Source organism: Siniperca chuatsi, linkage group LG3, assembly GCF_020085105.1.
Source record: "Siniperca chuatsi isolate FFG_IHB_CAS linkage group LG3, ASM2008510v1, whole genome shotgun sequence".
Taxonomy (NCBI): Eukaryota; Metazoa; Chordata; class Actinopteri; order Centrarchiformes; family Sinipercidae; genus Siniperca; species Siniperca chuatsi.
The window spans coordinates 19036706-19063009 of record NC_058044.1 but is presented as its reverse complement, the minus strand read 5'-3'; the positions used below and the strand labels follow the sequence as shown (position 1 = coordinate 19063009).

Here is a 26304-nt window from a genome sequence, read left to right as displayed (position 1 = left end):
CACCTAATTGTTCCTTATATATGAAACAAGCTATGTCCTGGATACACAATATACTTACAGTCTGTGCTGTGTTGAGTTATTGGGCAGGTAGATATACTGTGGGGTTAATGAGGAAATAGACCTTTTCACAGCCAACATTTTGACTTAACATGAACAATTGCTCTGTTCTATTCAAGTGTTCCAGTAAGCCATGACAATGTGACAGTATTAGCTGCTTTCCATTTTTCCTTCTTCCTGATGAGCTCATTGGACAAGAGCAGTATATCACCACACAAGATCTTTCAGTGTTCTTTAATCTGTTAATAGAAAGATTACAATCATCCTCATTCCTCTTTCTCTTCACTTTCTCTTTCTTGAAAATGGTCTCATCTGTGCATAAAACCACTAAAAGCTTCATAAGTATGCTCACATTTGATTTTTTTTATTCCAGACCTTTTTCAAGATACAGTAACAGATACTGTGTAACTGATTACTGGTGAGCAATGGTTATCTGTGATACTTTCAAACCTTTTTTTAATGCCTTTAACTCTGGATCAAGTGTCTTATCACTATTGCTGCTAATCAGTATGAGGCTGATCTTGTTTGTTTTTTATATCAGTACATAAGATATATCCCTTATTATGATATCAGATCACCTTGACCCAGATTTATGATGAATATGTCAGAATTCAGATCTTGCAAACCTGAAATAGATCTCAATCCTGTCATCTATTGGACAAATGGCATTACAACATGTTAATTTGTAGTAAGGTAGTTTTTATTCTAAAATTTGCTTTACACTGACATTGTAAAACAAGCAAGTAAAGCAAGTTAGTGGACCTTGAGTTGAGATTGTTTAACCAAAATAAAATAAATACCATCTGCAGTCAAGCTGCCTCCACCTCTCTGCCTGCCGCCCTACTCAAGCCACCTACAGCATACTCTACTACTCACCGTCTTCACCCTCAGAGTCCTGCCAGTACACCAAGGGCCTCATCTGAAATCCTGCCGCCTGCTTCAGGGTCCTCTGCCTGCCTCACCCGCCCTGGAGCCCCCAACTACAAGTGACCTATTGTATCATTTGCAATAAAACTGACTGAACTAACATCTACTTTTTCCTCTCTGCATCCTGCTTTTGGGTCCTTTAGATCGTTATCCATAACACTCTCTGTATAATGCAATACAGTTCAACAGCACCACAAACTACAGGCTCTAAAATTATAGTTGAATCAACACCTCTCTAAAACAGTTTCAACAAAAAATGAACATTATAACCTTCAAGAAGATAGGATTTATTGCAGGACAGTTGTATTACACAGCATTAGTTTTAACTAGTATATACCTTAACTCCTTATTTACACTCAAAGTTCTTGAACAGGAGTTCAAGTGTACAGTTAGCAATTTCAAAGCAACACCACCAGCAATTTAAGCATCATATCAAGTGTCACCAATAATACATTTGCAGTTGAAATGAAGCATTCAAACAAGAGTTCTCTGAAACTACCCAGATTCAATCGAGTATCATGTTTAAGAATCGGTTGTAAATAATTCCTGGTGTTGGGAGTGATGTTTCCGAAAGGAGACGTTCCAAGTTCAGTTTTTATTGTTGTGGCCTGCATCTAAAGAGAGACTGCAGAATGAGTTTGATAAGCCTGCTCTGTGCGATTAGATGAAAAGCAAGTCTGTTTAGACTGCTCTTCATAAATAATCAAGAGCCAGAGAAAAGGTTTCAGTCGTAGTCATCTGGACACTGTTTTCAGAATCTAGTTCCTGTCCCATTTTTTCACAATTGAGAATGACTTCCGGATGGGAGCCGGAACGTCTTCATTCTGAAAACAGTGTCCAGATGACTAGGACTGAAACCTTTTCTACGATTAATTATATGTATTCTGTATATATACTGTGTATACATATATTAAAAAAAAGAAAAAAAGAAAAAAACTTTGTCCTTCACCCTCAGCGGGTGGTCTCATCCTTTGAGCTTTGGTCCTCTACCAGAGGCCTGGGAGCTCTAGGGTTCTGCGCAGTATCTTTGCTGTTCCTAGTACTGCACTTTTCTGGATTGAGATGTCTGGTGTTCTTCCAGGGATCTGCTGTAGCCACTCCTCCAGTTTGGGGGTCACTGCCCGGAGTGCTCCTATGACCACGGGCACCACTGTCGCCTTCACCTTCCAAGCCTTCTCCAGCTCTTCTCTGAGCCCTTGGTATTTCTCTAGTTTCTCATGTTCCTTTTTCCTGATGTTGCCATCACTTGGTATTGCCACGTCAACCACAACGGCTTTCCTCTGCTGTTTGTCAACCACCACGATGTCTGGTTGGTTCGCCATTACCATTCTGTCAGTCTGGATCTGGAAGTCCCACAGGATCTTGGCTCGGTCATTCTCTACCATCTTTGGAGGTGTTTCCCACTTTGACCTCGGGGTTTCCAGTCCATACATGCAGATGTTCCTGTACACTATGCCAGCCACTTGGTTATGGCGCTCCATGTATGCTTTCCCTGCCAGCATCTTACACCCTACAGTTATGGGCTGGATTCTGGCCAGAATCGGCACATAATCGTCTGGATTCTGGCCAGATTGTGGCCTCTTTGCACAGCCTACACCTTGGGCTTGGGTCTTGTCTGGTGTGGTAGATCTGGGCCTCTATTGCTCTGCGCTGTCCTTCAGTCTCTGGCTCTAGCCATTGGTATGATTTCTTGATATCAGCCACTTCAGTTATGTATGGTGGTACATCCCATGTAGGGGTTTGTCCTCTCATGATGGTCCCTCCAGCACCTCTTCCTCTGTTCCCCATTGCCTGAGACATTTACTGAGCACATCATCTGTTGGTACTACGGCTAGCGTACAGTCTCAGGGTGCTGGATTTGGGATGGAACCCTCCATCCGACTGTTTGTGGTCTGTATCTCTTCCTTTGGCCACCTTATTATTCTATTACTCTATTACTCTATCACTGGCAGGGTGTAGCTGTTTATTGCCTGGGCCTTGTTCTTGCCATTGAGCTGACTTCTTAGGACTTGCCTTACTCATTGGAGGTATTTGGCAGTTGCTGTTTGTACCACAAACGGTGCTTCCTTTACCGTTTGATGTGGTATTATATGTGTGAGAAAACAAAGATAGTGTGCAGTCAGTACTGCAAGATGGTGCCACTCTGTTGGTTCATACTGTTGCTCTGTCTTTCTGCCAATGCAGGTATTACCATTTACCTTTCTTAAAACATTTAACAACATTTGGCTGTAGTTGAAGTCTGTCTGCGACAATGTTCTCTAGAGCAGCTGAGAGGAATATTTTTTAAACTGTGCTAAATAGTTTCAGTTACTGCTTCCAGATATATTGTTATCCCGTCAGTGTCTGAATAATACAGATGGATGTATCTTGTGGTAAGTTTTTAGTTTTTAGACCCTCTAATCAGACAGTTTGTCTCTTTTATGAAAGAGAACATTGCAGTGTACCGAGAGTCTGGCGAAAACGTCACCTTGGAGTGTTCCTCTGCAGGATGTCCCAGCAGCATTGAAGCGTATAGTGGGATGTATCAGTATCATGATTATAAGGAGCGGGAAGAGGTGTTTTTCTATTACTCCATTCCAGGATCACCTGACAAAATCACCCCGAGAGAGAGATATAAAAACAGGATTCAGACAAACGGATCTCTTAAGAACCTCTCTGTCACCATCAACAACCTGACAGTGGATGACTCTGGTTTCCACAGCTGTGTCTACAAAAACATTGCCATTGGTGAACTCCAATGCAATGTCTACACACTTCTTGTAATAGGTGCGGTTTTCTTTTCTAATATTAAATAATACAATGTCAAGTTGTTTTTTTTTTTGCTGTTTAAGTGGACCCAGATCTCCAGTACAACAAACAGAACATTGGCGTTAAGTAGCTACATTTTGCTGATAACACTTGTGTACTTTCACCTCAGTAAAATATTAAAATGCAGGACTTTTACTTGTAATATAGTATTTTTATATTGTGTTATTACTGCTTTCATTAAGTAAAGGATCTGAATACTTAATACTCCACCACTGGTGGACCATGTCTGTTACTTACTCTGAGCCATATCCTATGTGCTTGTCTGTCTACAAACAAAGAGAAAATCTACCTTTAGTTTTAGAAGACCTCTTCCTCGGGTCTATGGAGAATTCCTTGTCATTTTGGAAATTTATGAGAAATAAAAAATATAGTTAAATCTGTGCTACAAATGCTATCACATGGAAAGATACAGGAACATTTGCATGAAGATGGTGCATTTTATTTGGTGTAACCCATGTTTGCCTTTTTGTCATTTCACACAGGAGTGGCACCATGTTACAGATCAGAAATAGTGCCTCTTGCCCCTGCCAACGAGAAAACTCTCACTCTGGTGTTAATCATCATCGCTGCCTGCGCCATCAGCACACTGGTAACCATGATCTTCATCCTGGTGATCGTCCCGAGGGTGAGTTCAGACCTCGCTCCGCTTTGTGCCTGAACTAAAACATTCATGTAGCTCTGCCAGCTTCAGCAGTACATGGTTACCTCCTGGTTCTGCAGGTATTATTTCCTCTATATTTCTACATTATCAGTCCATAACACTTCATCCCACCAAAACCACCTAACTGCTGTAAACACAAGGTTTAGCCCCTTAAAATCTTCAGTTCTCATGCCGATGGCAGAGAAAACCACTGAATGGACCGTCTGCAGGATGTCAACGCAGCTTTTTCAGACTTACTGTACTTTAGTTTACATTTTTTGCAACGTCTCAAGATAAATATAATTTCTCAGGAAATTTGGTTGGAAAAACCATCATACTGCACCTGTAAAGAAGTCTTGTTTGGATTGATTACACTACATAATCACCTTTAATTATTCTGCCTGGAGGAAAACTAATGTCACCAGTGACACAGTTATAGAGCCGGGGACCTTGAGTTGGTTCCTTTCAACCGATTATAGTCTGTGAAATCTTAGAATTTCTTCTTCTGTTAACATTTGTCCAAAAGTTCAGTCTTCAATTTCTTTAAATTTGGTCTTAAAAAGGTTTTGTAACAGAATGAATGTAATTTTCTGATATCTGTACACACCTTCAAACTAACTCTACAGTGATATTTCACTACCAACAGGTGAAACAATGTACCTGCAGCAGAAGAACAACAACGGTCCCGCAGACCTCCAATGATTATTTGTATGAAGTTATGACCAAGAATGGCCTCTGCCCTTCAGCAACTCCATCGTAGTCACCGCCAAGCCCATATGATTTTGCTTAGCATTGCAGATAAAAAATTATTGGCTTGATGGCCATCTTTCTCTTGAGAGTTGGTTTACTTTTTTGACTGTTGCTTGATTGAACTTTTTAAGTGATGTCAACGAACATACATGAGACAAAATGTAATATATATAACATGTTATTAAACCTCCTTAAGTGTTTCATTGTTGTGAAAGTATTACTAAATTCCAATCATGCTTATTATTAGTATTGATTATTCATATTTGAACTTTAATATTTGTGTGTTTGGTGGGGTTTGTTTGGGCTATATTATAAAGAGTACAATAATATAAAGAGTATGGTTTAGACCTGCTCTATAGGAAAAGTGCAATGAGATAACTTCTGTTATGAATTGGCGCTATATAAATAGAATTGAATTTGACTGATTTATCTAAAAAAATAGAATAAATGCTTTAAATGCTTTAATAAAGTTCTTCATGGACTCATACCTCATACCTTTATTAACTTAAATTATAAATCCAAACATTACTACAACATTGAGAAGAAACACTTTAGGTATTACTGGAAATTATTGTATTTGCCTGGGCTTGCAGGGGTTTATGCTCTATATAATAATTACAATAAAATCTAGTCAGATACACATGAAAATGATCAAACCAATTGGAATAACACATGGAAATATTTGAAGGAAAGCAGAGCAACACATGAATAATCCTGCATTGAGCATAGTATAACTGTCCTATGGGAAACAAACAAACAAACAAAACTGAGTGCTAAAACTATCTGATGAACAGGCAAGAGATGCAAAAGGAAGTATGGGTATGAGTATGAGTTTCTTCAGCTTCTATAGCCACCCAGGAAACATAGCTTTTGAAAAAAAATGTATCTGAGGCCAATATTTTTGAAGGTTGTGACAGCTGTGAGAAAGGAAGTGTGGACACAAACAAGGGGGGTGGGGATGTTTGCCTGGGTGGCTTGCATGTCTAAGTGTAGCGTTCTCACATAATATATGAATACAAATCTAATATGATTTGGTACAAATATGAAAAATGGTAAACATGAAAATGAGAATGCTGATAGTAAAGGTGGTAATGATGATGATGATGATAATGGTTGTTGTAAATTCATTTTAATGTTAATAATTGTAATTGTGTGTTACTATTAGACAGGCAATGAATAATACGTTTTTATCTATTGTGATAATTCTTGTTTGTGATTCTGTTTTTTGCTTTTGTTGTTTTTCCTTCCCTACTGACTATGATGCAACATTTGGGCTGTAGAATCAAACATGATACTGAGCTTTGTAAAGTGGTGTCAGATGTGTGTTCACTGTGACAACAAAACGAGTTTCATCTGCATCTGTGGTATTGGAGTATGCATATAGGTTTGCAAACAAATGTAGAATATTCAATAAAAGCAGTGCAGTTTTTTTTTAACTCAAATTGATCTCACTTTAACCCCATGTTAACACCAGAATTGTATTATGTCAAACACTGATGCTTGTGTTTTATTTTATTTTATTTTTGACTTAGACACTCGTTAGTCAGTAGAGGGCAGAAAGTGTGCACCAAACTAAACCACAGGCCTTACAGACACAAACTCTGACAGACAACGCAATATGATTATACTGTTTGGTGGTTTAAAGGTAAGTTGATTTGCAACATAATAATAATAATAATAATAATAATAATAATAATAATAATAATAATAATAATAATAATAATAATAACTTTATTTAAACACCACATTTCAAAACAAAGTTGCAAAGTGCTTTACAATAAAAACAAAATAATAAAAGTAAATAAAATGAAAAACAGAAGATATAAAAGATAAAATAATTTAAATAGTTACAACAAAAACTTTCAGTTAAGAAAAAGCCATAAGAACAGAAGGTCATGTGAACACAATATAGTTCACATGACCTTTAGATCTATTCTGTGGTATTTGTTGAACTAGAGACCATCTTGCAATGGGATCACACCAGCCGCGACACTCGGCAACATGTTGACGTTCCGACCAATGGGTACTCAGTAGTCATTACTACATTATTTCATGAGTACTCAGTAATCATGTGTTGGACCATACCCATCTTGGAACTCGGCCTTCATTTTGAGCTCAACTGCACACCTGTAGCCTTAAAGTTTCGTGACTACATCTTGCACGGTTGTGTTGACAAAATCTGGCCACAGACAGACATACATAAACATCCGGCAAAATACTCAAAACATCCTCTGTGGTATTTCCTGCTACAGTAGTTGTCTCAAATCCCCCCCCACACACACACACAAACTCACAAGGTGAAAACAATATCAGCCACGCTGTCTCGGCTGGTAAAAATAGTCACTGAGTCAGCTGAATGACACCTAATTCATCTGAGCATATTTCCGACCGTTGTTTGCCCTGTTCAAAACCACCAGTTTCCCCTTATCTGGTCTCCCGCAGGTTATGTCTTAAATTGTCCAAACAGACTACATTGTCCTTCTACATGCCAGTTTTAAGCCTTGTGATTGTTTTGCATGCCTCTGCCTGTTTTTTTTACCTCTGGCAATCCCCCCACCGCATGCAGCTGGGACCTGCCTTTTATTAGGTAGGTATTATCATACAGCACATTAGCTTTATGAGGTAGATTCAACTGTACATATGTAAAAGTTTGAAGTGGTTAGGTTTGACATGTAGACATGGATGAAGTTTCAAAATCACCCTCATCAATTTGTCTTTTGCCTTTTGTAACTTATTTTAAAGTTAAAGAGATGAGATAGTCCTTCATACCAGGAGGTGGCAGCAAAGACTGTTTTAACCTAATTTGCATCCTTCATCCTTCATGGAGTCTTCTTTTGAGCTGTTTCACCTGCAACAAGTACACTACTAGTCAGTCCCAGTGAAACGCTGGCATCCCGCAAACTGTTTAAGTGAAACTTGCACATAATCTTGCTGTCAGTCAACATAACAATAGCCCTATGAACAAAATGAGGTATGACACTTGGTTGTAACCCCTCATTGCATGTTGTTCAGACGATCCAAGCAACATGTGAGCATCAAAGTTTGGTTGTGTCCCATTCTTTTTAATGGGGCAAGACATTTTTTGTTGTTGCACTTTATCAATTTTCACCTGTTATATTTATTGGTTGAGAAACTGTTTCTCTTCAGAATTCTTATAAAATGCATTTTGCAACACTTCTTTTCTAGGCGAACCCAAATTCTACATGTATATATATAATCTAGGGGTGTCGCGATATACCGCTATTGATGATAACCGTGATATTTAAAACCAAAATATTGATGTCATGTTAATAATACACATATGATAATATAGTGTAAATAATCCAGTGCCTCTTAAAAATTCCTGTTTCGTTCCATTCTTGCTTTGTCATAGTCGATGGCGGTTAAGACAAAAACACACAATAAACAAAGTTAAAGCTGAATTAGACTGATAGCATTATTATTTTTATTTTCTATAGATATCGCAATAATATCATTATCATAAAATCTTTTGGCCATGATAATCGTGTAGTGAAAATTTGATATTGTGACAGGCCTAATATTATCGATCATAAATTTGAATGCTACTATTCGCATCAAATAGCCTACATGTTCATTTTCAAATAGTCCTGGTTATTCTGAAAAAGAAAACATGCAATACATCCACATTTGAAGTTGTAACTGGAAGTAGGACAAAACACAATGTTACGTTTTTCAAGCTTCAGTTGCAGAATCTTGGACTGATTACATTTTTGTATGTTGAACTTTGCTGTTATATCAAAACAGTAACAACTATTAATAAAGAATGCAATATAATACAACATACCATGCTTGCTCCACTGAAACTAAACAGTTAGATTTAAATAGATTTCTCTAATTTATTCTGTCCTGTTCTAAAATACTTTTTTAAAATAAGCCCATAATACTGACATACATCCATACAAGAAATGTTCACATGAGCCATTATTGTGTATTATCATGAACATATTTGCTGTATAAATATATGTATTATGTATATGAATGAACACTGTATAGGCCTATCAATATATAGTTTGAACAGAGAATCAAGATTTTTAGAAATGTAAATTTTAATAAGGATGTGTTAAACTGAGGAGCAGATATTTGTTCACAGTAGACCTTTTTAAATGCAAAAACGTTGCCATGTCTCATCAGAAAAAGCACAAGTTCCATGTCCCTGCTAACATGCTTGCTGGCTCATTGGCAGATCTGACTGGGACACTCACTGTGTTATTAGTTCCACTTGTGCTTTTCCTGCTATAACATGTGAAATGGTCTGGATGTTAGATCCTAATATGAGATTCCCCTTTTTTTCTTCTTCTTCCTTTGAAGTGTTGCAAGTCTCACTTTTGACCAGAAGAGAGCAGCATTGAACAGTCGTTTTACTGCGACACACAGTTCCCTTTAACGTGTCAGTTGTGGTCATCGTGAAACTTGAGGGACAGCTGACAGCAGACAGCTTCTAGAAGAATCACAGGTTTGAATTCAAACGGGTGTGACAGCCAGAAATAAGTTCAGGTGTGTATGAGAAGAAAGTGTCAATTATCAGGGCAACCATATGAGCCCAGAGAGCTGGTTAGTGAAATCGGATGTTGATTCTCACTAAAACAAAAAGCTGGGAACTTCCTGGCAGGCTTCAACCATAACCTAAACGTCTTACTGATTATCTAATAGTCATTTCATTCAATCATGGGTGTGCACATTTGCAATGAGCACCAAAGTAATGGTTAACTTTGTTATTGAACAGCGCTGCAATGTACTTATTCAGAAAGTATCAGTCAGGAGATATTTTAGCATGTCTGTATCTCATTAGTAGGCTGTTAGTATTTGAGCAGAATATGACTGCTTAGGGGTGTATACCAAAATTATATGTAAGGTGATGATAAAGTTTCCATAGCGTATAGGCCTATAACAGATACTGTCTGCTTAGCTGTGTAAGGAATTTGAACATGAGGCGGTTTCCATCATTCTTCGGTGCATTCAGTCCATCCCCCACACCAGTCAATCAAGCAAAGTCGGTAGCTCACTTTTTTCACAACCTCATATTACACATAATTTGAATAATCCATAGTTATTCCAAATGTATTATAATCCATGATAAACGCAGGATATATTTAATGCAAAAGTCACAAGAATTGAGCTTCCGAGATAAAGGATGACGGTTTGAAATCCAGGCTGTTTTGTTCCTCTAATCCTCCATCACATCGATTTTACTTCAAGGCAACACTTATTCATTGCTTTGACTGAATGATAAATATTTGTAATAATTATTAATTTTATGAGTTGTATGAGTCTATTATATATTTTTGAGTGAGGAGCCCAACACTGGATAGAACTTGGGATCCGTGCGTAAAGGTGCGTCAGTGGACCCCCCCTCCCATCGTGCGCAAAAATTGCTTTTACCATGGTCGTGCGGTCTCGAGACTCTCAGCATCCCACTAAAGTGCACATCATCGAGCTCAGCGGATCACACGGCATTTCTGCATCTGCGCTGCCTGCAGTCACACAGTACCACCACGCACTGCGAGCGAGCTGTACAAGAACAAGTGCAGGAAAAAAGAGACAACAAAGTCGACTCGAGTTTTTGGACGCCTGGACCGTGTGAGACGGACAGTCACTCAGGTTTCCTCTGAGGACCCAAGCGCTGCTTTTACTGACGACTGAGAGAAGTGGACCAGCAGCAAACCCAGAGCATGAAGAAGACTCCCAATTCAGGTACAGATGTTTCAAAAAAAGTATGTTAGAATACACTTAATATGGTGATAACATACTGTATCATTTTAACGTATTCAGTCAGACATCACATGATCTAAACTCTGCAGAAAAATAATTACATGTATGAATTATGCATACAAATTGTGACCTACTTTTGGTAGTGTGATGCACAAAATACAAAGTAATACCACACAGGCTGTATATGACTATATAGACACACTATTTATGAAATCAATGTATAGTTTAGATTAATTGAAGTTTTACTGCTTACATATGTCACACAATCTATTTTCAGTTATCAATCAGAAGACTCTTGCTGTGTAAAAAAAAATTCTCTTTACCTTGAGTTGTCTTTTTATCCCTTTCCAACTTGCCAAACTCTTTCACTTAGTCTTCGCCCTTACTGTTGTTTTGGGCCAGTTTGTTTTGCGGCTGAGTGTACAGCACCCAGGGGAGCAGCTCGAGGTCCCCTGGCTATTAAAGTCTGATGTGCATCATCATCTGTCCTTCTCAGCCTGACCTTCTGTATGGATGCACTGGCCCCTTCAGGCTGCGCTCTCTTCATGGAGTCAAAGTGCTGCTCCTGTGTTTGTGTGTGTTTGGCTTTAACAAACATTTTGGACGTTTACTTGCTCAGGATGTCAGTGTACTTGCTTTTGTGTATTCTTGTAAGCGGGCTTCTGCATTGTACATGCATGACACAATATAGTGTGTGCTCGAGTGTGTTTGTGCATGTGTGTTATACAACGCATCTCTGGCTTTGCTCTGGCCCCATCTGTGCGTTCCCCCTCTCTCAACATTTAGGAACACAGGATGGGCTCTGGGGAGAAAAATAAAGTGCTCTAGATTAAACAGACAGAATTTTGGCACAAGCTGATGCTGCTGAGGCTTGTGTTGAAAACAGGACACATATTTAACACTGAGTTTGAAGAAAAACTTGTCATGTTCATTCATGCCATGAAAGACTAAGCTAATATTCACATCTATTTTTAAGTCATTGGAGAAATGTTCTGGTCAAATCCGTGGAAGCAAATTGCGAGTAAGTTGCAAGTTTTGGGGGTCTTTGAATGATGATCAATAAAATGGCACATTTCAACATTTTCTTTTCAAATGTTAACAGTGTTTTTTTACATTCCAGGTGGGTGGCCATATGCAAGGCCTACATGTCGATGTCTTTTACCACATTAAAACTTAAGACTAGAATGTTTTTGCAGTCATCAAGTCTCAAGTCTCCATTTTTGTGACTTAAGTCCAAACCTCAAGTCTCTATTTTGAATTCTCCATCTGTGCTATTACATTACACATGGTCCACATTTGATTTTCTACTGTATATTGTCAGAAAATCCAGACAATCAAAGTACTAACCTTGTGCATAGCAACTATCACAAACACAGTAGCAGTCTGGAGCCTTAAGGAATCAGGGCTTGACCTTTTAGGGAATTGAAATGTGGGAAAGGTCATAACTTGGAGGCAAGGGACTGGGCTGTTTAAGGAGTCTTATCACTAACTGTCAGTTTCTGTTGCTGGAGATCCTCACGGCTGCACCTGCACTGACACAGCACCATACAAACGCCATCAAACTATTTGCTGTTGTCTTCAGCCAGTGGCGGATTGGTAGCTTAGTAGGTGGTCAAACTGCTGAGGAGGCTGGCAGTGCACGGGCATCAACAGTGGCCTTGTCACTTAAGGTGTGTGATGATAACAGTTTTCAGGTGTTGTATCATTACTTTTTCACACTTTTCCCAGAAAACAAAGAAAGTCCAGATGTGATATACTCCAGGAGGCGTAAAAGAGCAAATTCTCTGTCATTGTTGACTGAATAATTTTGAGTATTTTAACTCTGAGGTCTTTATTTACTTTGACCATTATGCTGTCTTGTGGTCTGATCTCTCTCCAGGCAAAGACAAAACATGGCAGCCAGGCAGGACCAGGCAGCCACACTCTCTCCTCCTCAGGTCAAAGCTTGTAGAAGCTCCAGCAGTTTCTCCATGCAGCATCATGACCTTAAGGTGTCAAGTTATCTGTCAGGCTCGAGCATTTCACAGCTGAACTGAGAGAGAACCCAATTAGCAGTACCAAAACATTTTTCCTAACGAAGACGCTTTTAATAGGGAGCCTTTTTAGTATTTCTTCTTCTACATATCTGTCAGTGTATCCAAAAGCAAAAATTCTAGTTTGTGTGGGCTGTCGCAGAGTGTGATAATGCTGGAGAAAGCAGATGTGTGATAGAGAGCAGCTATCATCTGCTTAAATAGTCAGTACAGACCTTGGTGTGAAAAGCCCTTTCATACTGAATCCCAATCAGCTTGTGTTGTTGTAAACATGTTTACAAGTCCTATTGCCTTTATTATTCTCTATAAGATACACCATAAAAGTAGTACAATACCTCAATAACAATGTCCAAAAACAACATGCAAATATAACTTAAAACCTCTGTTTTTAGAAATAACCCATATTTTTTACATCCTTTTTGGGAAGAGTACATTAGATGCTTTCTCTAGTCACTCCTGCTTAATTTTACTCTGGGAGCATCGTATTGTCTCTTAGATCACCAAAAAAATATGTTGGCTCCTATTTAGGAAAGTCCGGTGAGACCTGGAGCTTGTTGGGCTTAATGAACTAGATGTACCCATGTTGTTCTGTAGTTTCAAGTAATGTGACCCTGAATGAACAGGGAGACCCAGTGGAGTAAAGGATTCATTTTTTTCCTCCCCCCTTTTTTCTTTCTATCTGCCTACGCATGAGAGATCCCAGTTAGCTGTGCTATATATTCTCATGGTTGGGTCATTTTTGAAAACAGGCTTGTCCTCAGCTTGAATAGACTCTTTTGTGGTAGACATTTGCTGAGGGCTGGTTATGTGGATTTGCTGGACTTTTCATCTTTGATATAAGATTTGGTAAATACTCAGGGAAGCATTCTTGATGTTGACGTGTGGATGGAACTGACAGATGTGGTGCCAGTGAAGATGACTATGGCTATAGGTTATCATGTTAGAACTATATAGACTTCATATAGAAAATACACTCACTACCACAATGCTGGATGTCTTCGAGAAACATTCTCATCTCTGCCAACTTTACTTGGAAATGACTAATTATTACAATGACTCAACATCTCTACACTGTGTAGCACACTAGAGGGGGTGATGGCCAGGATTTAGCCCGCTGGATTAGATGTAGTGGGTGACATGTGCAGACTTTGGCCCACACACTACGGTATTTGACTCAGCTAAATTTTGTTAGGGCATGTTAGACTGGGGATGTACTTCTAATGAGAATAGGCCACTTTCATAACGCAGGTCCTATCAGGATCCAAACACAAACGTCATTATTTCAATTAGGACTCGGAGATGCTTCAGTATTATCATTTAGTGAAATTGTATCATGATGGTATGATTATAACATGGCATTGTTTTTACAGAATTTTGTTTTCAAATGAATGATTCTAAGCAAAGTGTAATTAAAACTTAAAGCTGCTATAATTGATATTTCTATGATAATGTATCAAGTGACAATGGGAAACAATGTGACAATGTTAAAGGGGGTGCTCGTACCACCTGAATCTTCAGCTCCCCTCAGCTTTATGGAGCTTAATAACGAGTTTCAGCTCATTGTTTAGCTGTCCGGTTCTCAACATCACTGTTTTGGTTCTCTCTCACCACTCTCATAGGCTTGTTTTGGGATGCTGCAGGCAGCTGGTTTCAGTAAAAAAGCACTAAAACGCCACGGTACACTACCTGCTCAGCACCAAGCAGCAGACAGACAGTTAGCGACTAGCTGGTGAATACAGTGGAGCATTTAGCAGCTAAAGAGCCAGATATTTCTCTCGGGAGTTGGTGGAGACCAAAAACAGAGCTAAATGAGAGGGAATATTGGACTTACATTCATCAAGTGGTTAGAAACACATTTGTTCCAAATGAATGATAATGTTGCTCCATAACTCCTGGATGTGTAAGTAACATGATGATGATATGTCAGTGTTTTGTTCACAACTTGTTTCCACCAAAAAAATCAGTTACTGCAGATTTGAAAACAAATTCTTGAAGGTTTAGTTTTACACGTGTGAATTTTTTTAAATGTGATTTAATATGTAACAGCGGAACCCAGTTCATTGGATTAAATATTATTTTAAATGTGACTTTGCATAAATTTTCCATTCCATGATGATGACATTCAAATTTTTTGCAACCTTACCATACTTTTTATGTTAATATCTCAAGCAATCAAGCAATGTTCAGGGAAGAGTTTCCCAAATCATCACTGTGTTTTAAAATGCTTTAACCCATGTAGGGCTGTAATTTATTATTTTCATTAGCAATGGATGCATTAATTGTATTTTTAAACGTGTTTGTTTAATAGTATAATCTAAAGAAAATAGTGTAAAATGTCCACCATAAGTTATAAGATCTCAAGGTGACTTGTTAAAAACATTTCTTTCCAACCGACAGTCCACATCCCATAGGGATTAAATTTATATTGATATAAAACCAAGAAAGGCAGCAAATTCCCACATTTGAGAAGCTGTGACAAGAAAATTTTTTGGAATTTATGCTTGATAAATTACTTAAACCATTAACAGATTATTACAATTGTTGTCAATCAATTTCTATCAAATGACTAATTGTATAATAGATTTCTTTAACACTTAGCTAACGCAGGTCATAAGAGTAGAAATAGAAGTCCCATCACTATAAAACTTGCAACAACACAAGACTGAGGTCAAACTGGTCACAGATCAGTCATTCAGTCCACTGATGCACTGCCAAATCAAGTCCAAATGATTTTGGGGGACTGACTACAGTACTGTTGGGTCTAACTGATTTCTTAAACTGCAGCATTCATCATGTCATCCATCCTCCCACTAAACCACACCAGTAGGTCCCATAGAGAATCAGCAGATGAGGGGAGTCAATACAGCTCTTTATTTCACCTCAACAATGGCTCTTCAGTGACAGCTGAGCTAGATTCCCTTCAGTCTGAGTCATATATTGGCCTGGACTGCCACCACATTCACTACTACTCCCTGTGATATTAAAGCTGTCTTTATTACTTTGCTATTCATCGGTGAGCGTCTATTTAATTCACTACCTATAAGAGTCAAGCTGCCAAGCACTCCGGTTCATATAATCCTTATCACATTAAAACCCCTGCTTGAAAGCTTCCATGAGTATTAGACTACCTTTATCAGTCTTCTTCTGTGAGTGCCAAGTACAAAAGCTCACCGTCTCAGCCCCTAAGGGCTGCCTTAGATACCATGAGTTTCTCTCATTGAAAGGACTGAACTTTTTTCCCCTTAGATAAACTTTCCCTCAGCTATTAGCCTAATCCTTTCCCTCCCACTACAGGAAATGACACATTTTGCTCCGTCTCTCATGGTTTTTATCTCTCAGTTTATCTCTCTTCACAGCTGTAATTCCTATCTGATTAAACTTAGCTTTGGGCGCTGAAATGCTGACCCATACTTCAACAATCCATGCGTACATGGAGGAGACCTCTCTCCTTGCTGAATAGTCCCGTATACCCTTGCTTTTGTGTGCTCATGCATGCACAAATGCAAGTATGACATCATCTTTCACTGTGTCAGAGTTTGGCTATAAATAGAGATGGTCGATGATGACGTTTCAGTTTAACAAAGCCCCCCTGTGAATAACATAAGGATGAAAAGAGGCCATGTCACTGCTGCTTATCATGATGAGCAGCCAGCCAGTTGTGAATGATTTTGCCGCATGTTCAGTAAAGAAACACCTGATGTTACAAGCAGATGCCAGTAGTAAAGCATGGGCTGATCATAATGAGAGCATCATTGTTACTTTGCATTAGCATTTTTTGTGATTATTTGGTGTAGTACAAGGAATAGCATTAAAGGAGCAGTAAGTAGGATTTAGTGGCATCTAGTGGTGAAATTGCAGTTTGCAACCATTTGAATACTGCTCGCCTCACTCTCCCCTTCCGTGTAGCGTGTAGCACAGCTACGGTGACCGCAAAACTCGTGAAAAAAGCGAAAGGCCCTATCTAGAGCCAGTGTTGGTTTGTCTGTTTTGGGCTACTCTAGAAACATGGCAGTGCAACATGGCGACCCGTTCCCTATGTAGATAAAAATGTGTCGTTCTAAGGTAATGAAAACACAACTAATCTTATTTTCAGGTGATTATACACATTAAAACATACTTGTAAATATTATACTCCATTTCTACCAATAGATCCTCCTAAATGTTAAACACTGGATATTTAACATTTATATTTTCTGTCTTACATGAGAAAATTTTTGTTTGTATATGCATGTATAAATATAAAAAGGGTTTAGAGCGAAACAAAAACCTCATTTTATTACAGTAAACCTGATGATGTTGCACATTTTCTATTCCAACCATAACACTAAAATCACTTTTACAGAGATTTAACTTCTAGAAATTAGTTTACTGTAATTTTTCCAAAAATCAAACAATTTCCCCTTTATTTAAAATTCTTACACTTACAAATTTTTGTAACTCCCAAGGTGAGGTCATCAAATGTTTTGCCAAACAACAGCCCCAAAGATGATTAATTTATCATAATATTAAAACAAAGGAAAAGCAACAAATCCACAGCTTGAACCAGCAAATGTTTGTCATTTTTGCTTGAAAAATCAAGCCTTATCAAAAGTATTTATGTCAAAAATATATCCTTATCTGATTTGTTCACTTTCACATATCAATCATCATATCACTATTGACTGAAAATATCCGGGGTCGACATGAACAGAGATCACCACTGAGCTCATGTATCAGGAGCTCGCTCTGTGTCTCTGCACGCAAGTGTCTGTTTACATGTATGCGCATGTGTGTATAGTATGTGTAGACTATCTGGGTCCGCGTTGTGGATTTAGACATCAGGAGCTTGGCATGCTGATTACAGAGGTCTGAAGCCACAGGGAACCACAGGAACTCTCTTCTCGTTCTCCCTTCTCTTTCTCTCTCCAGCATCATCCCTCCATCAGTTCAGGCTAATTTGCAGAGATGGAGGTGAAAGCAGCAGGCCTCGGGCTGATGTGGTTGGGTATGATAATCAGCCAAATCACATAGCATTGCTCCTCTCATCCATGCTCTGTCTAAGCTTACCTTTACTCAATTACCTAATGCCCAGTTAAGCAGTGTGGATTGTAAGTACAAAGCACAATGAGGTCTATTACACACTGTAGCAAACACTAAGCACTGCTGACAGACTGTTATTGTTCCAGCTTAACTAATTTCATATGGATTTGTGAAGCCAACAATTCAGTCTGTTTTTATTCTTACTTCAGTGCCACTCAAAACCACAAAAGGTGTTCCTTCAAAAATCCTGCAGAATGGATGAAAGGTGCTGCGACTTCCATAGTGGCTTCTACTAAATCTTCAATATCCACATAGTGTCCACATACTTATCAATTGCAATAACAGACCCCTTCTTTCCTGCAAGGGCTCTGGAACTTTGAGGATACCCCATTTTACGCAGCCTGCTGCCAGCTCCGAGCTCCCACTCACATCTAATGATTACCTTATGGTGAGGAGGAAATAGCCAGCAGTGTTACCACAGCCATGCTGGGACAGACAGACTGCATTGCTAGCACTTTTACAGCCTCTGACAGTCCAAATGACCTGAAAGTGGGATTTAAATTGTCAGAGCACTGGAAGAGAGGAGCCTAGATGAGTTATATGTGTATGTTATAAAAGGAGGGGGGTTTCTGTGAACTGGATTTGACTGGACGGACTATGTGAGTGTGCTTATGTGTATGTGTGTATGTGTGTGTGTGTGTGTGAGTGTGTCATGAGTAACAGGGTGATGTATTGGTTATCGTCATGATTTTTTCTGGTTCTCGCAGAGGATTGGTCAAGTGCATCTCAGTGCTGACTTGAAGTCATGCTAGTTACTGACTCAACATCAATAATGACTTTGGACATGAGTTTTGCACTTTGTTTTGACTACCGATTTTATGAGCTGTGAAACATCTTCAGTGGTTTAGAATTTGTGATAGAGTGATAGTAATTATAGAGGTCAGTGTTTGGATTTTTCATTTTTCAGTGGATTATTCATAGCCCTGGAGGACATTTAGGTCCTGCCTCCCTCATTTCAGATTTTGTTGTATTTATTGTTGTGTTTTTATTTATTTATGGACACCAAAGGATGAACCTGCAAAACTAACAACATTCCCATCAGCCTCAGCTGATTTGTGTTAATGCTAATTATCAAATGTTAGCATGCTAACATGCTAAACTAAGATGGTGAACATGGTAAACATTATACCTGCTAAACATCAGCATGTTAGCATTGTCACTGTGAACATGTTAGCATGCAAGTGTTAAGATTAACCTTAAGTACAGTCTCACATAGCTGTTTGCATGGCTGTAGACTCTTAGTCTTGTTTGCCATTCATTGCTCATTCTGATATTGCTCATTTATCTGCAACATGTCTGAAATGTACTCCTTGTTTTTAGTCTATTGTATGACTATAATGTATTGGGTTTTTCAGTGCTTTCTGTGTTTTCTATGGACCCAAGGAATCACTGTCCTAGTATCTAATGGGAATCCTAATAATAAACATCTAAACATCAACATAAACATAAAGCTTTTTGAGCTGTAGTATGTAAATATTTATTGTTACCATCATTTTGTAAAACTTTCCAGTAGTCAAGGAGACCCATAAATGTCAAATGAGTACATCAGAAACTCAGAAGGGGGTTTCCCGACAAAGATTTAGAAATTATATGTTTACAATTCTCAGACAATCACTCATACCTCTTATTGAATCCAGGCTTGCTTTGTTCACTTAACCCAGCAGGTCAGCAGTTCTGACTGTGCACGGAAATACCACACTAGTGAATGGGAAGCAGACTGAGCGATATGGCTTTCATTTTTACCTGAGATGCATTGTTTTGAACATATCTGATACAATATAAAAAAGAAAAACACATCAAGTCATTGAGTTTATATTAAAGAACAACGGCAGACCAACTCTCCCATCCATTTCGCTCCCCTACACTCGGTCAGTTTCAGTGGGAATCGCTTGTGGGGCCTTGTGGCTGCCATCAAGTCTGATTGGAAAATACAGATACAATCAGATCTTCTTACTCCCACATTGCTGTAATGATGTGTACTTACTGTCTTACAGTGTCTGAATAACTCCTGGGCTTGTTCTGGATGGTACATTGTGTTTAGGAGGAGTGCTTGTCAAAAATGAATTCCAGATTCAAAATGTAACCTCATAGCTGTCATTGTAGAAAAACACTCATCATCACTGTGGTTCTTACTGATCACTCAGAAGATGGTTCTCTGTGTTATTTAGAAGATGGGTTGCCCATTATTTATTATTTCCCTAATTCAGTAGAATAGCTCTTACAAAAAGAAAAGTGAAATCTTTCTGGAACAAGCAATGGGAGCTCTCTGTGTTTACAAATTTGCATTTACTCATGGTTTGCATGAGAGCATGGGGTCCAGTTTTAAATTTGGCTTGTGTAGATGAGTGATGTGAAGAGTTGTGTCGTCCCTGTACATGCCCCAGGTTGGATGTGTAGGCTGGAGCAGCAGCAGCAGCAGGGGACACAAAATCTCTCTCTCTCTTTTGCTGTGCATGTGTGTGGGTATGATGGAGACAAGGCAGGGGGACGATGAGTGCCGCTTAGCGCTCTAGTGAGGTCATCAGACTGTGGCTAGCAGCACCACATCACACTTTTTCTCTTTTTCGGTCTCCACCATCTCCTATGTGCAAACGGGAGGTTTTCTGGGGACTTGAGGGAATAAAGAGAGTGTGCGCGTGTGTGTGTGGTTACCCCATAGCTGTACAGTAAGCTATACTGCAGCTAACGTGCACCTCCTCAAAAATGTAACCACTTTGGTGGCTACATGTAAAGACGTCAAGAACTGTAATTGGTCAGCTTGGGCTGCTTTTGTTTTCACCTATATGTTTCTGATGCCAGTGGAGATTGTTAAACGGGAAGGAAACACTGAGCAAGTTGAAGGAAGACTCAGTTATCCTTTCTTTTTCAGTAACAGCAAATCCATCGCAGGAATTGTCTGTTGTTCAATAGTGAGACGAGCCAAACTAAATGGAATTCGCTCATCATTAATTTTATTATTTACACCTGTGCTTTTACTGTGACATAGCAAAATGTCTTGTGTGGAAAAGGCCTGTTAAAGCACAATATTACTTATTAATGTGCAACACATCTGTCTAGTTGGTTTCAGTGGGTGAAATTTGACACTGGACTATAACTCCTATGGCGTCACTGTCGCACACCATGGTGCACATGTATAATTCCACCTTTAGAGTTTAGTTTGTGTGTATGAGTAGATCCCTTTCATGTGTTTTTCACCCCTGAAGACACAAGCAGCTTCAGCTCCTCTTCCTCAGCTTTTCTTCTTTCTTCTTCCCCTCCATTTACCCCTTTCACTACTTCCACTGCTCGCTCCACCTCTCCTTTTATCTGTCATCTTCTTCCCACTGTTCTTTCTCCTTCATTGTGCATCGCTGCCCTGCAGGCATCCCTTTAGTGTTAGCTGGCATGGTGGTGATTTTTTTGCTTAACTGTTATGTAACTAAATTTAGCATGTTTGAGTCACACGTTTGGCCATAGGTCGTGCTCTGAAGTGACGGCTTACATTAATGTGCACCCCAAGGCTCACCATCCACCCTTAGTCAATGTGTGATACACTGTGTGTGTGTGTTTGAGTTTGTCTTGCATGAGTGAACAAGCACACGTGCCCATATGTGCCTCATGACCATCTGCCTCATTGGGTGCAAATATAGGCTGCATGTTTGGTATATGTGTATGTAAGAAAAGAAAGAAAAAGATAGGCTGAGTGTGCGTGTGTGTGTGTTCTATGTGTGTTTACAGGGTGTACGGTCATGCGAGAGGAATCTGCTTGGATAACCCTTTCAGTTTGTCTGTGTCTGGTTTTAGGTGTAAGTTTGAGTGTGTGTGTGTGTGTTGTGGGAGTGTCTGGCTGTATCTTGCTAGCAGGTTGAGATGATGGAGAGGGGAGGTGGTGAAAGGTATGAGTGAGGGAGGCCCTCTCAGTCTGTTATCTCTGCATCAGGTTTGTCTGAATTATGTCCTTTACAAGCTCAAACAACTTAATTCACTGTAAAACAGCAGTGAACAGTGTCCTCTTGCACCAGGAAAAATTTTGTGAAAAGTAGTCATTAAATAAAATGTAGGTTTTTTGGGGGAAAATAGATAAAAATTAATGAGTCTTAAAAACAGTTAGCAAGGAGCATTATTTGAAAAAAAAAATGAGGTCACATAGCAGCTATAAAGCTAAATTGTTAGAATTCCTAAGTGATATAAGGTCAAATCTCTCAGGTTTACTCATTGGATTAATATGTGGTTGCAAAACCAAAATAGTTAAAAAAAATGCTTAGAAAAGCTGCATTGAGTTAATGATGTCTTTTTTTTAGTTTTAATTTATACTTATGTTGTTTAATTAAAAAAAATATTTAAATAAATAAAACTGAAAGGTCAGTGTCCCTTAGATAATGCTTCCGAGCACTGGAGCGAATAATCTACTAGGGACACATGGATGATTTTTATCTACCCAAAGAAGGTTATGTGATATTATTAGGAAATTGAATAATAATTAAATGAATGAATGAAATAATAAAATGTCAGAAATACATGATTTTTTAAGATAAATTATGCCATTCCTTCATTTTCGTGTTGCAGGTAAACTAAACAATGTCATACCCATAATCTTGCTTATTATATTCATTCCGTCATTCCATTAGTAATTTATCTCATTTTATGTATATTATAGGTCCTCCATCCTCCATCCAAGTCATCAACACCATCCAAATGTATGTGTGTGTGCTTATCTAGGATGGCTTTATGGATAGACAAAAATGTGTTTATATGTGTGTGTGTGTGTGTGTGTGTGTGTGTGTGTGTGTGTGCGTGTGTGCGTGTGTGCATGTGTGCGTGTGTATGTGTCAGCAGGCCTTCATTTCAGCCTGGGCCACTGCTCTTTGTTCTGAGGCCAGAGGAGCACACTACAGGGTGGACCTTGGGTGCAGGTTTGAGTGTGTGTGTGTGTGTGTGTGTGTGTGTGTGTGTGTGTGTGTGTGTGTGTGTGACAATGCTGCCCCATCCAAAAAACAGAAAGAGAAAAGAAACTTATTGTCTAACAATTAGAATAAATTATGCAACAGTAGCAGTGCTACATGTGTGCACAAACACACTGTGGCATACATGTGTTTACGTGTCTGTCGGAACATGTGTTTGTGTGTTATGCATGAGAGTGAGTCAACAAATGCATAAGCACATGTTGTGTGTTTCATGTGTTTTTCTGACCCTGACCCTGACCCTGTGATTAACTGCAGCTTTTTAAGTCTGGAAAATGATCACAAGACAGAAAGAGCCTGCAGCCAAAAGAGACATGTCTCTATTTTTAAATCCACACTTTTGTCACAGTAACCAGCATCCTGCTTTTCATATGGATTCAGCACCAAAAGGCTCATTTAGATTTTCTCTAGTTTTGTTCTGATTTCTGGTTTAATTTGTCAACTTGATCAGAATTTAGATTTTGGTCTCTGTGTGCACATGGTTGTACTTCAGCTGCATTCTTGCACAAATATAAAAGAAGGCATCAGATTTTATTTTTATAGAAACAACAGACCATTACATGTACAGAGCAGAGAGGACTGACCATACAAGCGGAATACACTCCTGAGTAGTTTTGATACCTCGCTTAGCCCTTCAAAATAAACTAATCTGAGGTTGACTGCCACAACTCAAACCTTAGAGTTTATAAATACTTATATATATGAATATATACAAATACAAATATAAATATAATCAGGAACCATAAAGCCACAGGCTCAAGTGAACAGGTTAAAGAACTCTTTTGTTCATTAGTCTGTCAAACTGTTAAATCAGAGTTTGGATTCTAAGTAGGCCTCAGTGTTCCTGTATAGACTAAGCACTGAATGTAAAAGGGAGCGATTAAATTGATTGCACTGCAGCCATTGACTGGTAATGTCTGATGTAGCATATGTTCGTAGTCAAGACGGTGTAGTCCCTCATTCGTCCAGGAGTGTTCCATCGTAGAAAAGGTTTCAGTCGTAGTCATCTGGGATGAGGGAGGTGCAGCCAGAAAACAATAGGCCTGATTACTGGGCCATCATGGAAACAAAAGAAGGTCAGTTTCAGGTGAAACTAGGCAGGGTAAACAGCAGACACTCAGGAAGACTCCTCCCTGAGGGCAGGGCCTAAGCAACACGGAGTAGCTTAAATTTCTGAGTTCTCAGACCATTTTCACAATTGAGAATGACTTCCGGATGGGAGCCGAAACGTCTTGATTCTGAAAACAGTGTCCAGATGACTACGACTGAAACCTTTTCTACGATATGTTCGTAGTATTTATTTTGTTGTTTTGGTTAAATGTTGTGTTTTTATTATGTATGTGAAACAGTGTACTAAAATATCCCTTATGACCAAAAGTTCTACATTCCAAATAAACATTAAAAGAGATAAATCACACTAAATAGGCTTATATAAATCATGTTTTAGTCTGATCTTTAGATCTTCTAAATCTTCTCACAGTGCAGTTATACATGAATATCTCTAATCTCCATTTCTCTGCTTCTCCTCACTTCAAGGCCCCAGGACTGCAGGGGAGTGGGAGATATGTGTGTGTGTGTGTGTGTGTGTGTGAAGTGACCTGTATCACTCAGGATGCTCCACCCATCTACCATTTGTGTTCATATTATAAATATATATTATAAAATGTAAAATAATATGAATATTCATCCTTTTACAAGCTCTGAAATCTGAGACACACAAACAGAAACAACAATTATGGGAGTAAATGTCAGAGCAGGTCAGATAGAGAGAGGCATTTGTCATAACTGCATGTCTGCAGAAACACCAGGTCATATCATTGCTGTTTCCAAGCACTGGCTGATGTGCAGGAGGTCAACAAGCTTGTTGGCTGAGATCTTGTAACACTGATTATTAACTGGTTGTAAACATGACTTATTGAGAAACACTTCATATATGAGGGCCCTGGACTAAAGTTTCTTTAGATGAGGATTTTTCAGTCCACGTAGAGCCAGTCATCAGTTGTTTGGATGATGGCTTTACAGTATGTGGGTTTGTACATCCGATTAGAGTGGTGATGATGACATGGTAGGAGTGTGTGTTGTTGGTATAGTGCAGGATGTCCTGGTGGACTGCTGGAGTTTTTATCTGTAATAAATGGACCAAGTTTATTTTCAGATTAGGACCTTTGGTCAAAGGACTAAGGATCTATTTCAAAGACACAATACAGCATCAGTGTCAGGAGAGCATGTGTGTGTGAGAGAGAGAGAGAGAGAGAGAGATAGGGAGAAGGGAAAGTGAGACTAGCTTCAGTATCAAGGGAGTAATAGAAAACATTGGAGAAAGAGAAAAGAGAAAAAAGTGTCAGCTTGTATGTATCTGGGCTAAAAGCCTACATCATATGTGTGGAGGAGAGAATGAGAGCTACAAGAGAGAAAGCAAAGAAAGCGAGAGAGAGAAAGAGAGCGAGAGAGGGACTCCATATGACTAGCACATGGTTGCGGACGTCTGCTCCGTTCACTTGTTATCCTGACAGACTGAAGACATTAAAACTTGGAGGAAGTAAGAGCAAGGGAGACAGAGGGAGGAAGGAGGGAGGAGAGAGGGAGGGTTGAAAGAGGGGGACAGGGTGACTAAGTCAGGAGAAAGGGGAAGTCTTCATGAAGAAAAAAAGGAAGGGAAGGAGGGAGAGGAGAGGAGAGAAAAAGCTGAGGTTACATGTGGCTATTTGAGGTAGCCGTTGAGTTATGGAGCGAGACAGAATAGCCGGTAAGTTGTGGCTTTTTCCAACTTATTCGATACTTTTACACAGAGAAGTTATTCCTCGGGAGGGACTTTCTTTTACTCTTTTCTTTGTTAGACTGCAGAGGAAGCAGCTTCTTAGCAATGGCAGCAATCAGCAAAAAGCCACCCTGGTTGTGTTTGCTTTACTTGGTCAGTTTGGGGTGGGAGCAGCCATTCAGAGACCTCTGTCTGTCTGTGTGTCTGTATGTGTGTCTACACGACAAATTTACCTCTCTGATGTATTTCTCATACATGTTGTCTGAGCTACAAACTGACCAAAATACTTTTCTGACATTTCTTCTCTTATTCTCATTGAATGGGCAGCTACAGCTTAGCTCACTGTGAAGTGCACAAACTATTTCTGAAGAGCTACCATATGCAGAGCAACAGAGAGTAAACCTCATGTGATGGGCTGTCAAAGACGACTTGCCAGAATCAGGAAACGTAATCTCCCAGTGCAAAGTGGCTGCTGTGCTGTAATTGGCAGCCTTGGGTCGGATACTGACTTACAGCTGACCCACATATACAACTATGATCGACAATAGATGGTTGGAGTTAAATGTTCATGCCATCATTGCA

The 26304-nt window shown here is 39.2% G+C and overlaps 2 protein-coding genes across 3 annotated transcripts in view; both read left to right on the top strand.

Moving 5' to 3' along the window:
* Positions 1–3092: 3092 nt before the first annotated feature.
* si:rp71-81e14.2 (uncharacterized protein LOC100002239 homolog) lies at positions 3093–5382 on the top strand. The gene is made up of 4 exons (XM_044189046.1): positions 3093–3168; positions 3412–3750; positions 4275–4417; positions 5079–5382. Exons 1-4 carry the CDS (start codon positions 3117–3119, stop codon positions 5190–5192), a joined length of 648 nt encoding a protein of 215 aa, XP_044044981.1. The 5' UTR covers positions 3093–3116; the 3' UTR covers positions 5193–5382.
* A 5373-nt stretch (positions 5383–10755) lies between these two features.
* The window catches only part of sept9b (septin 9b), a 75564-nt gene continuing 60015 nt past the window's right edge, over positions 10756–26304 (top strand). The window contains exon 1 of one of the 2 annotated variants that reach the window (XM_044189041.1): positions 10756–10894. In XM_044189041.1, the coding sequence (XP_044044976.1) occupies positions 10873–10894 (22 nt within the window). In that variant the 5' untranslated portion in view covers positions 10756–10872. Of the gene's footprint in view, positions 10895–25565; positions 25711–26304 lie in introns of those variants that run through there. The other variant, XM_044189040.1, reaches the window with a different exon arrangement.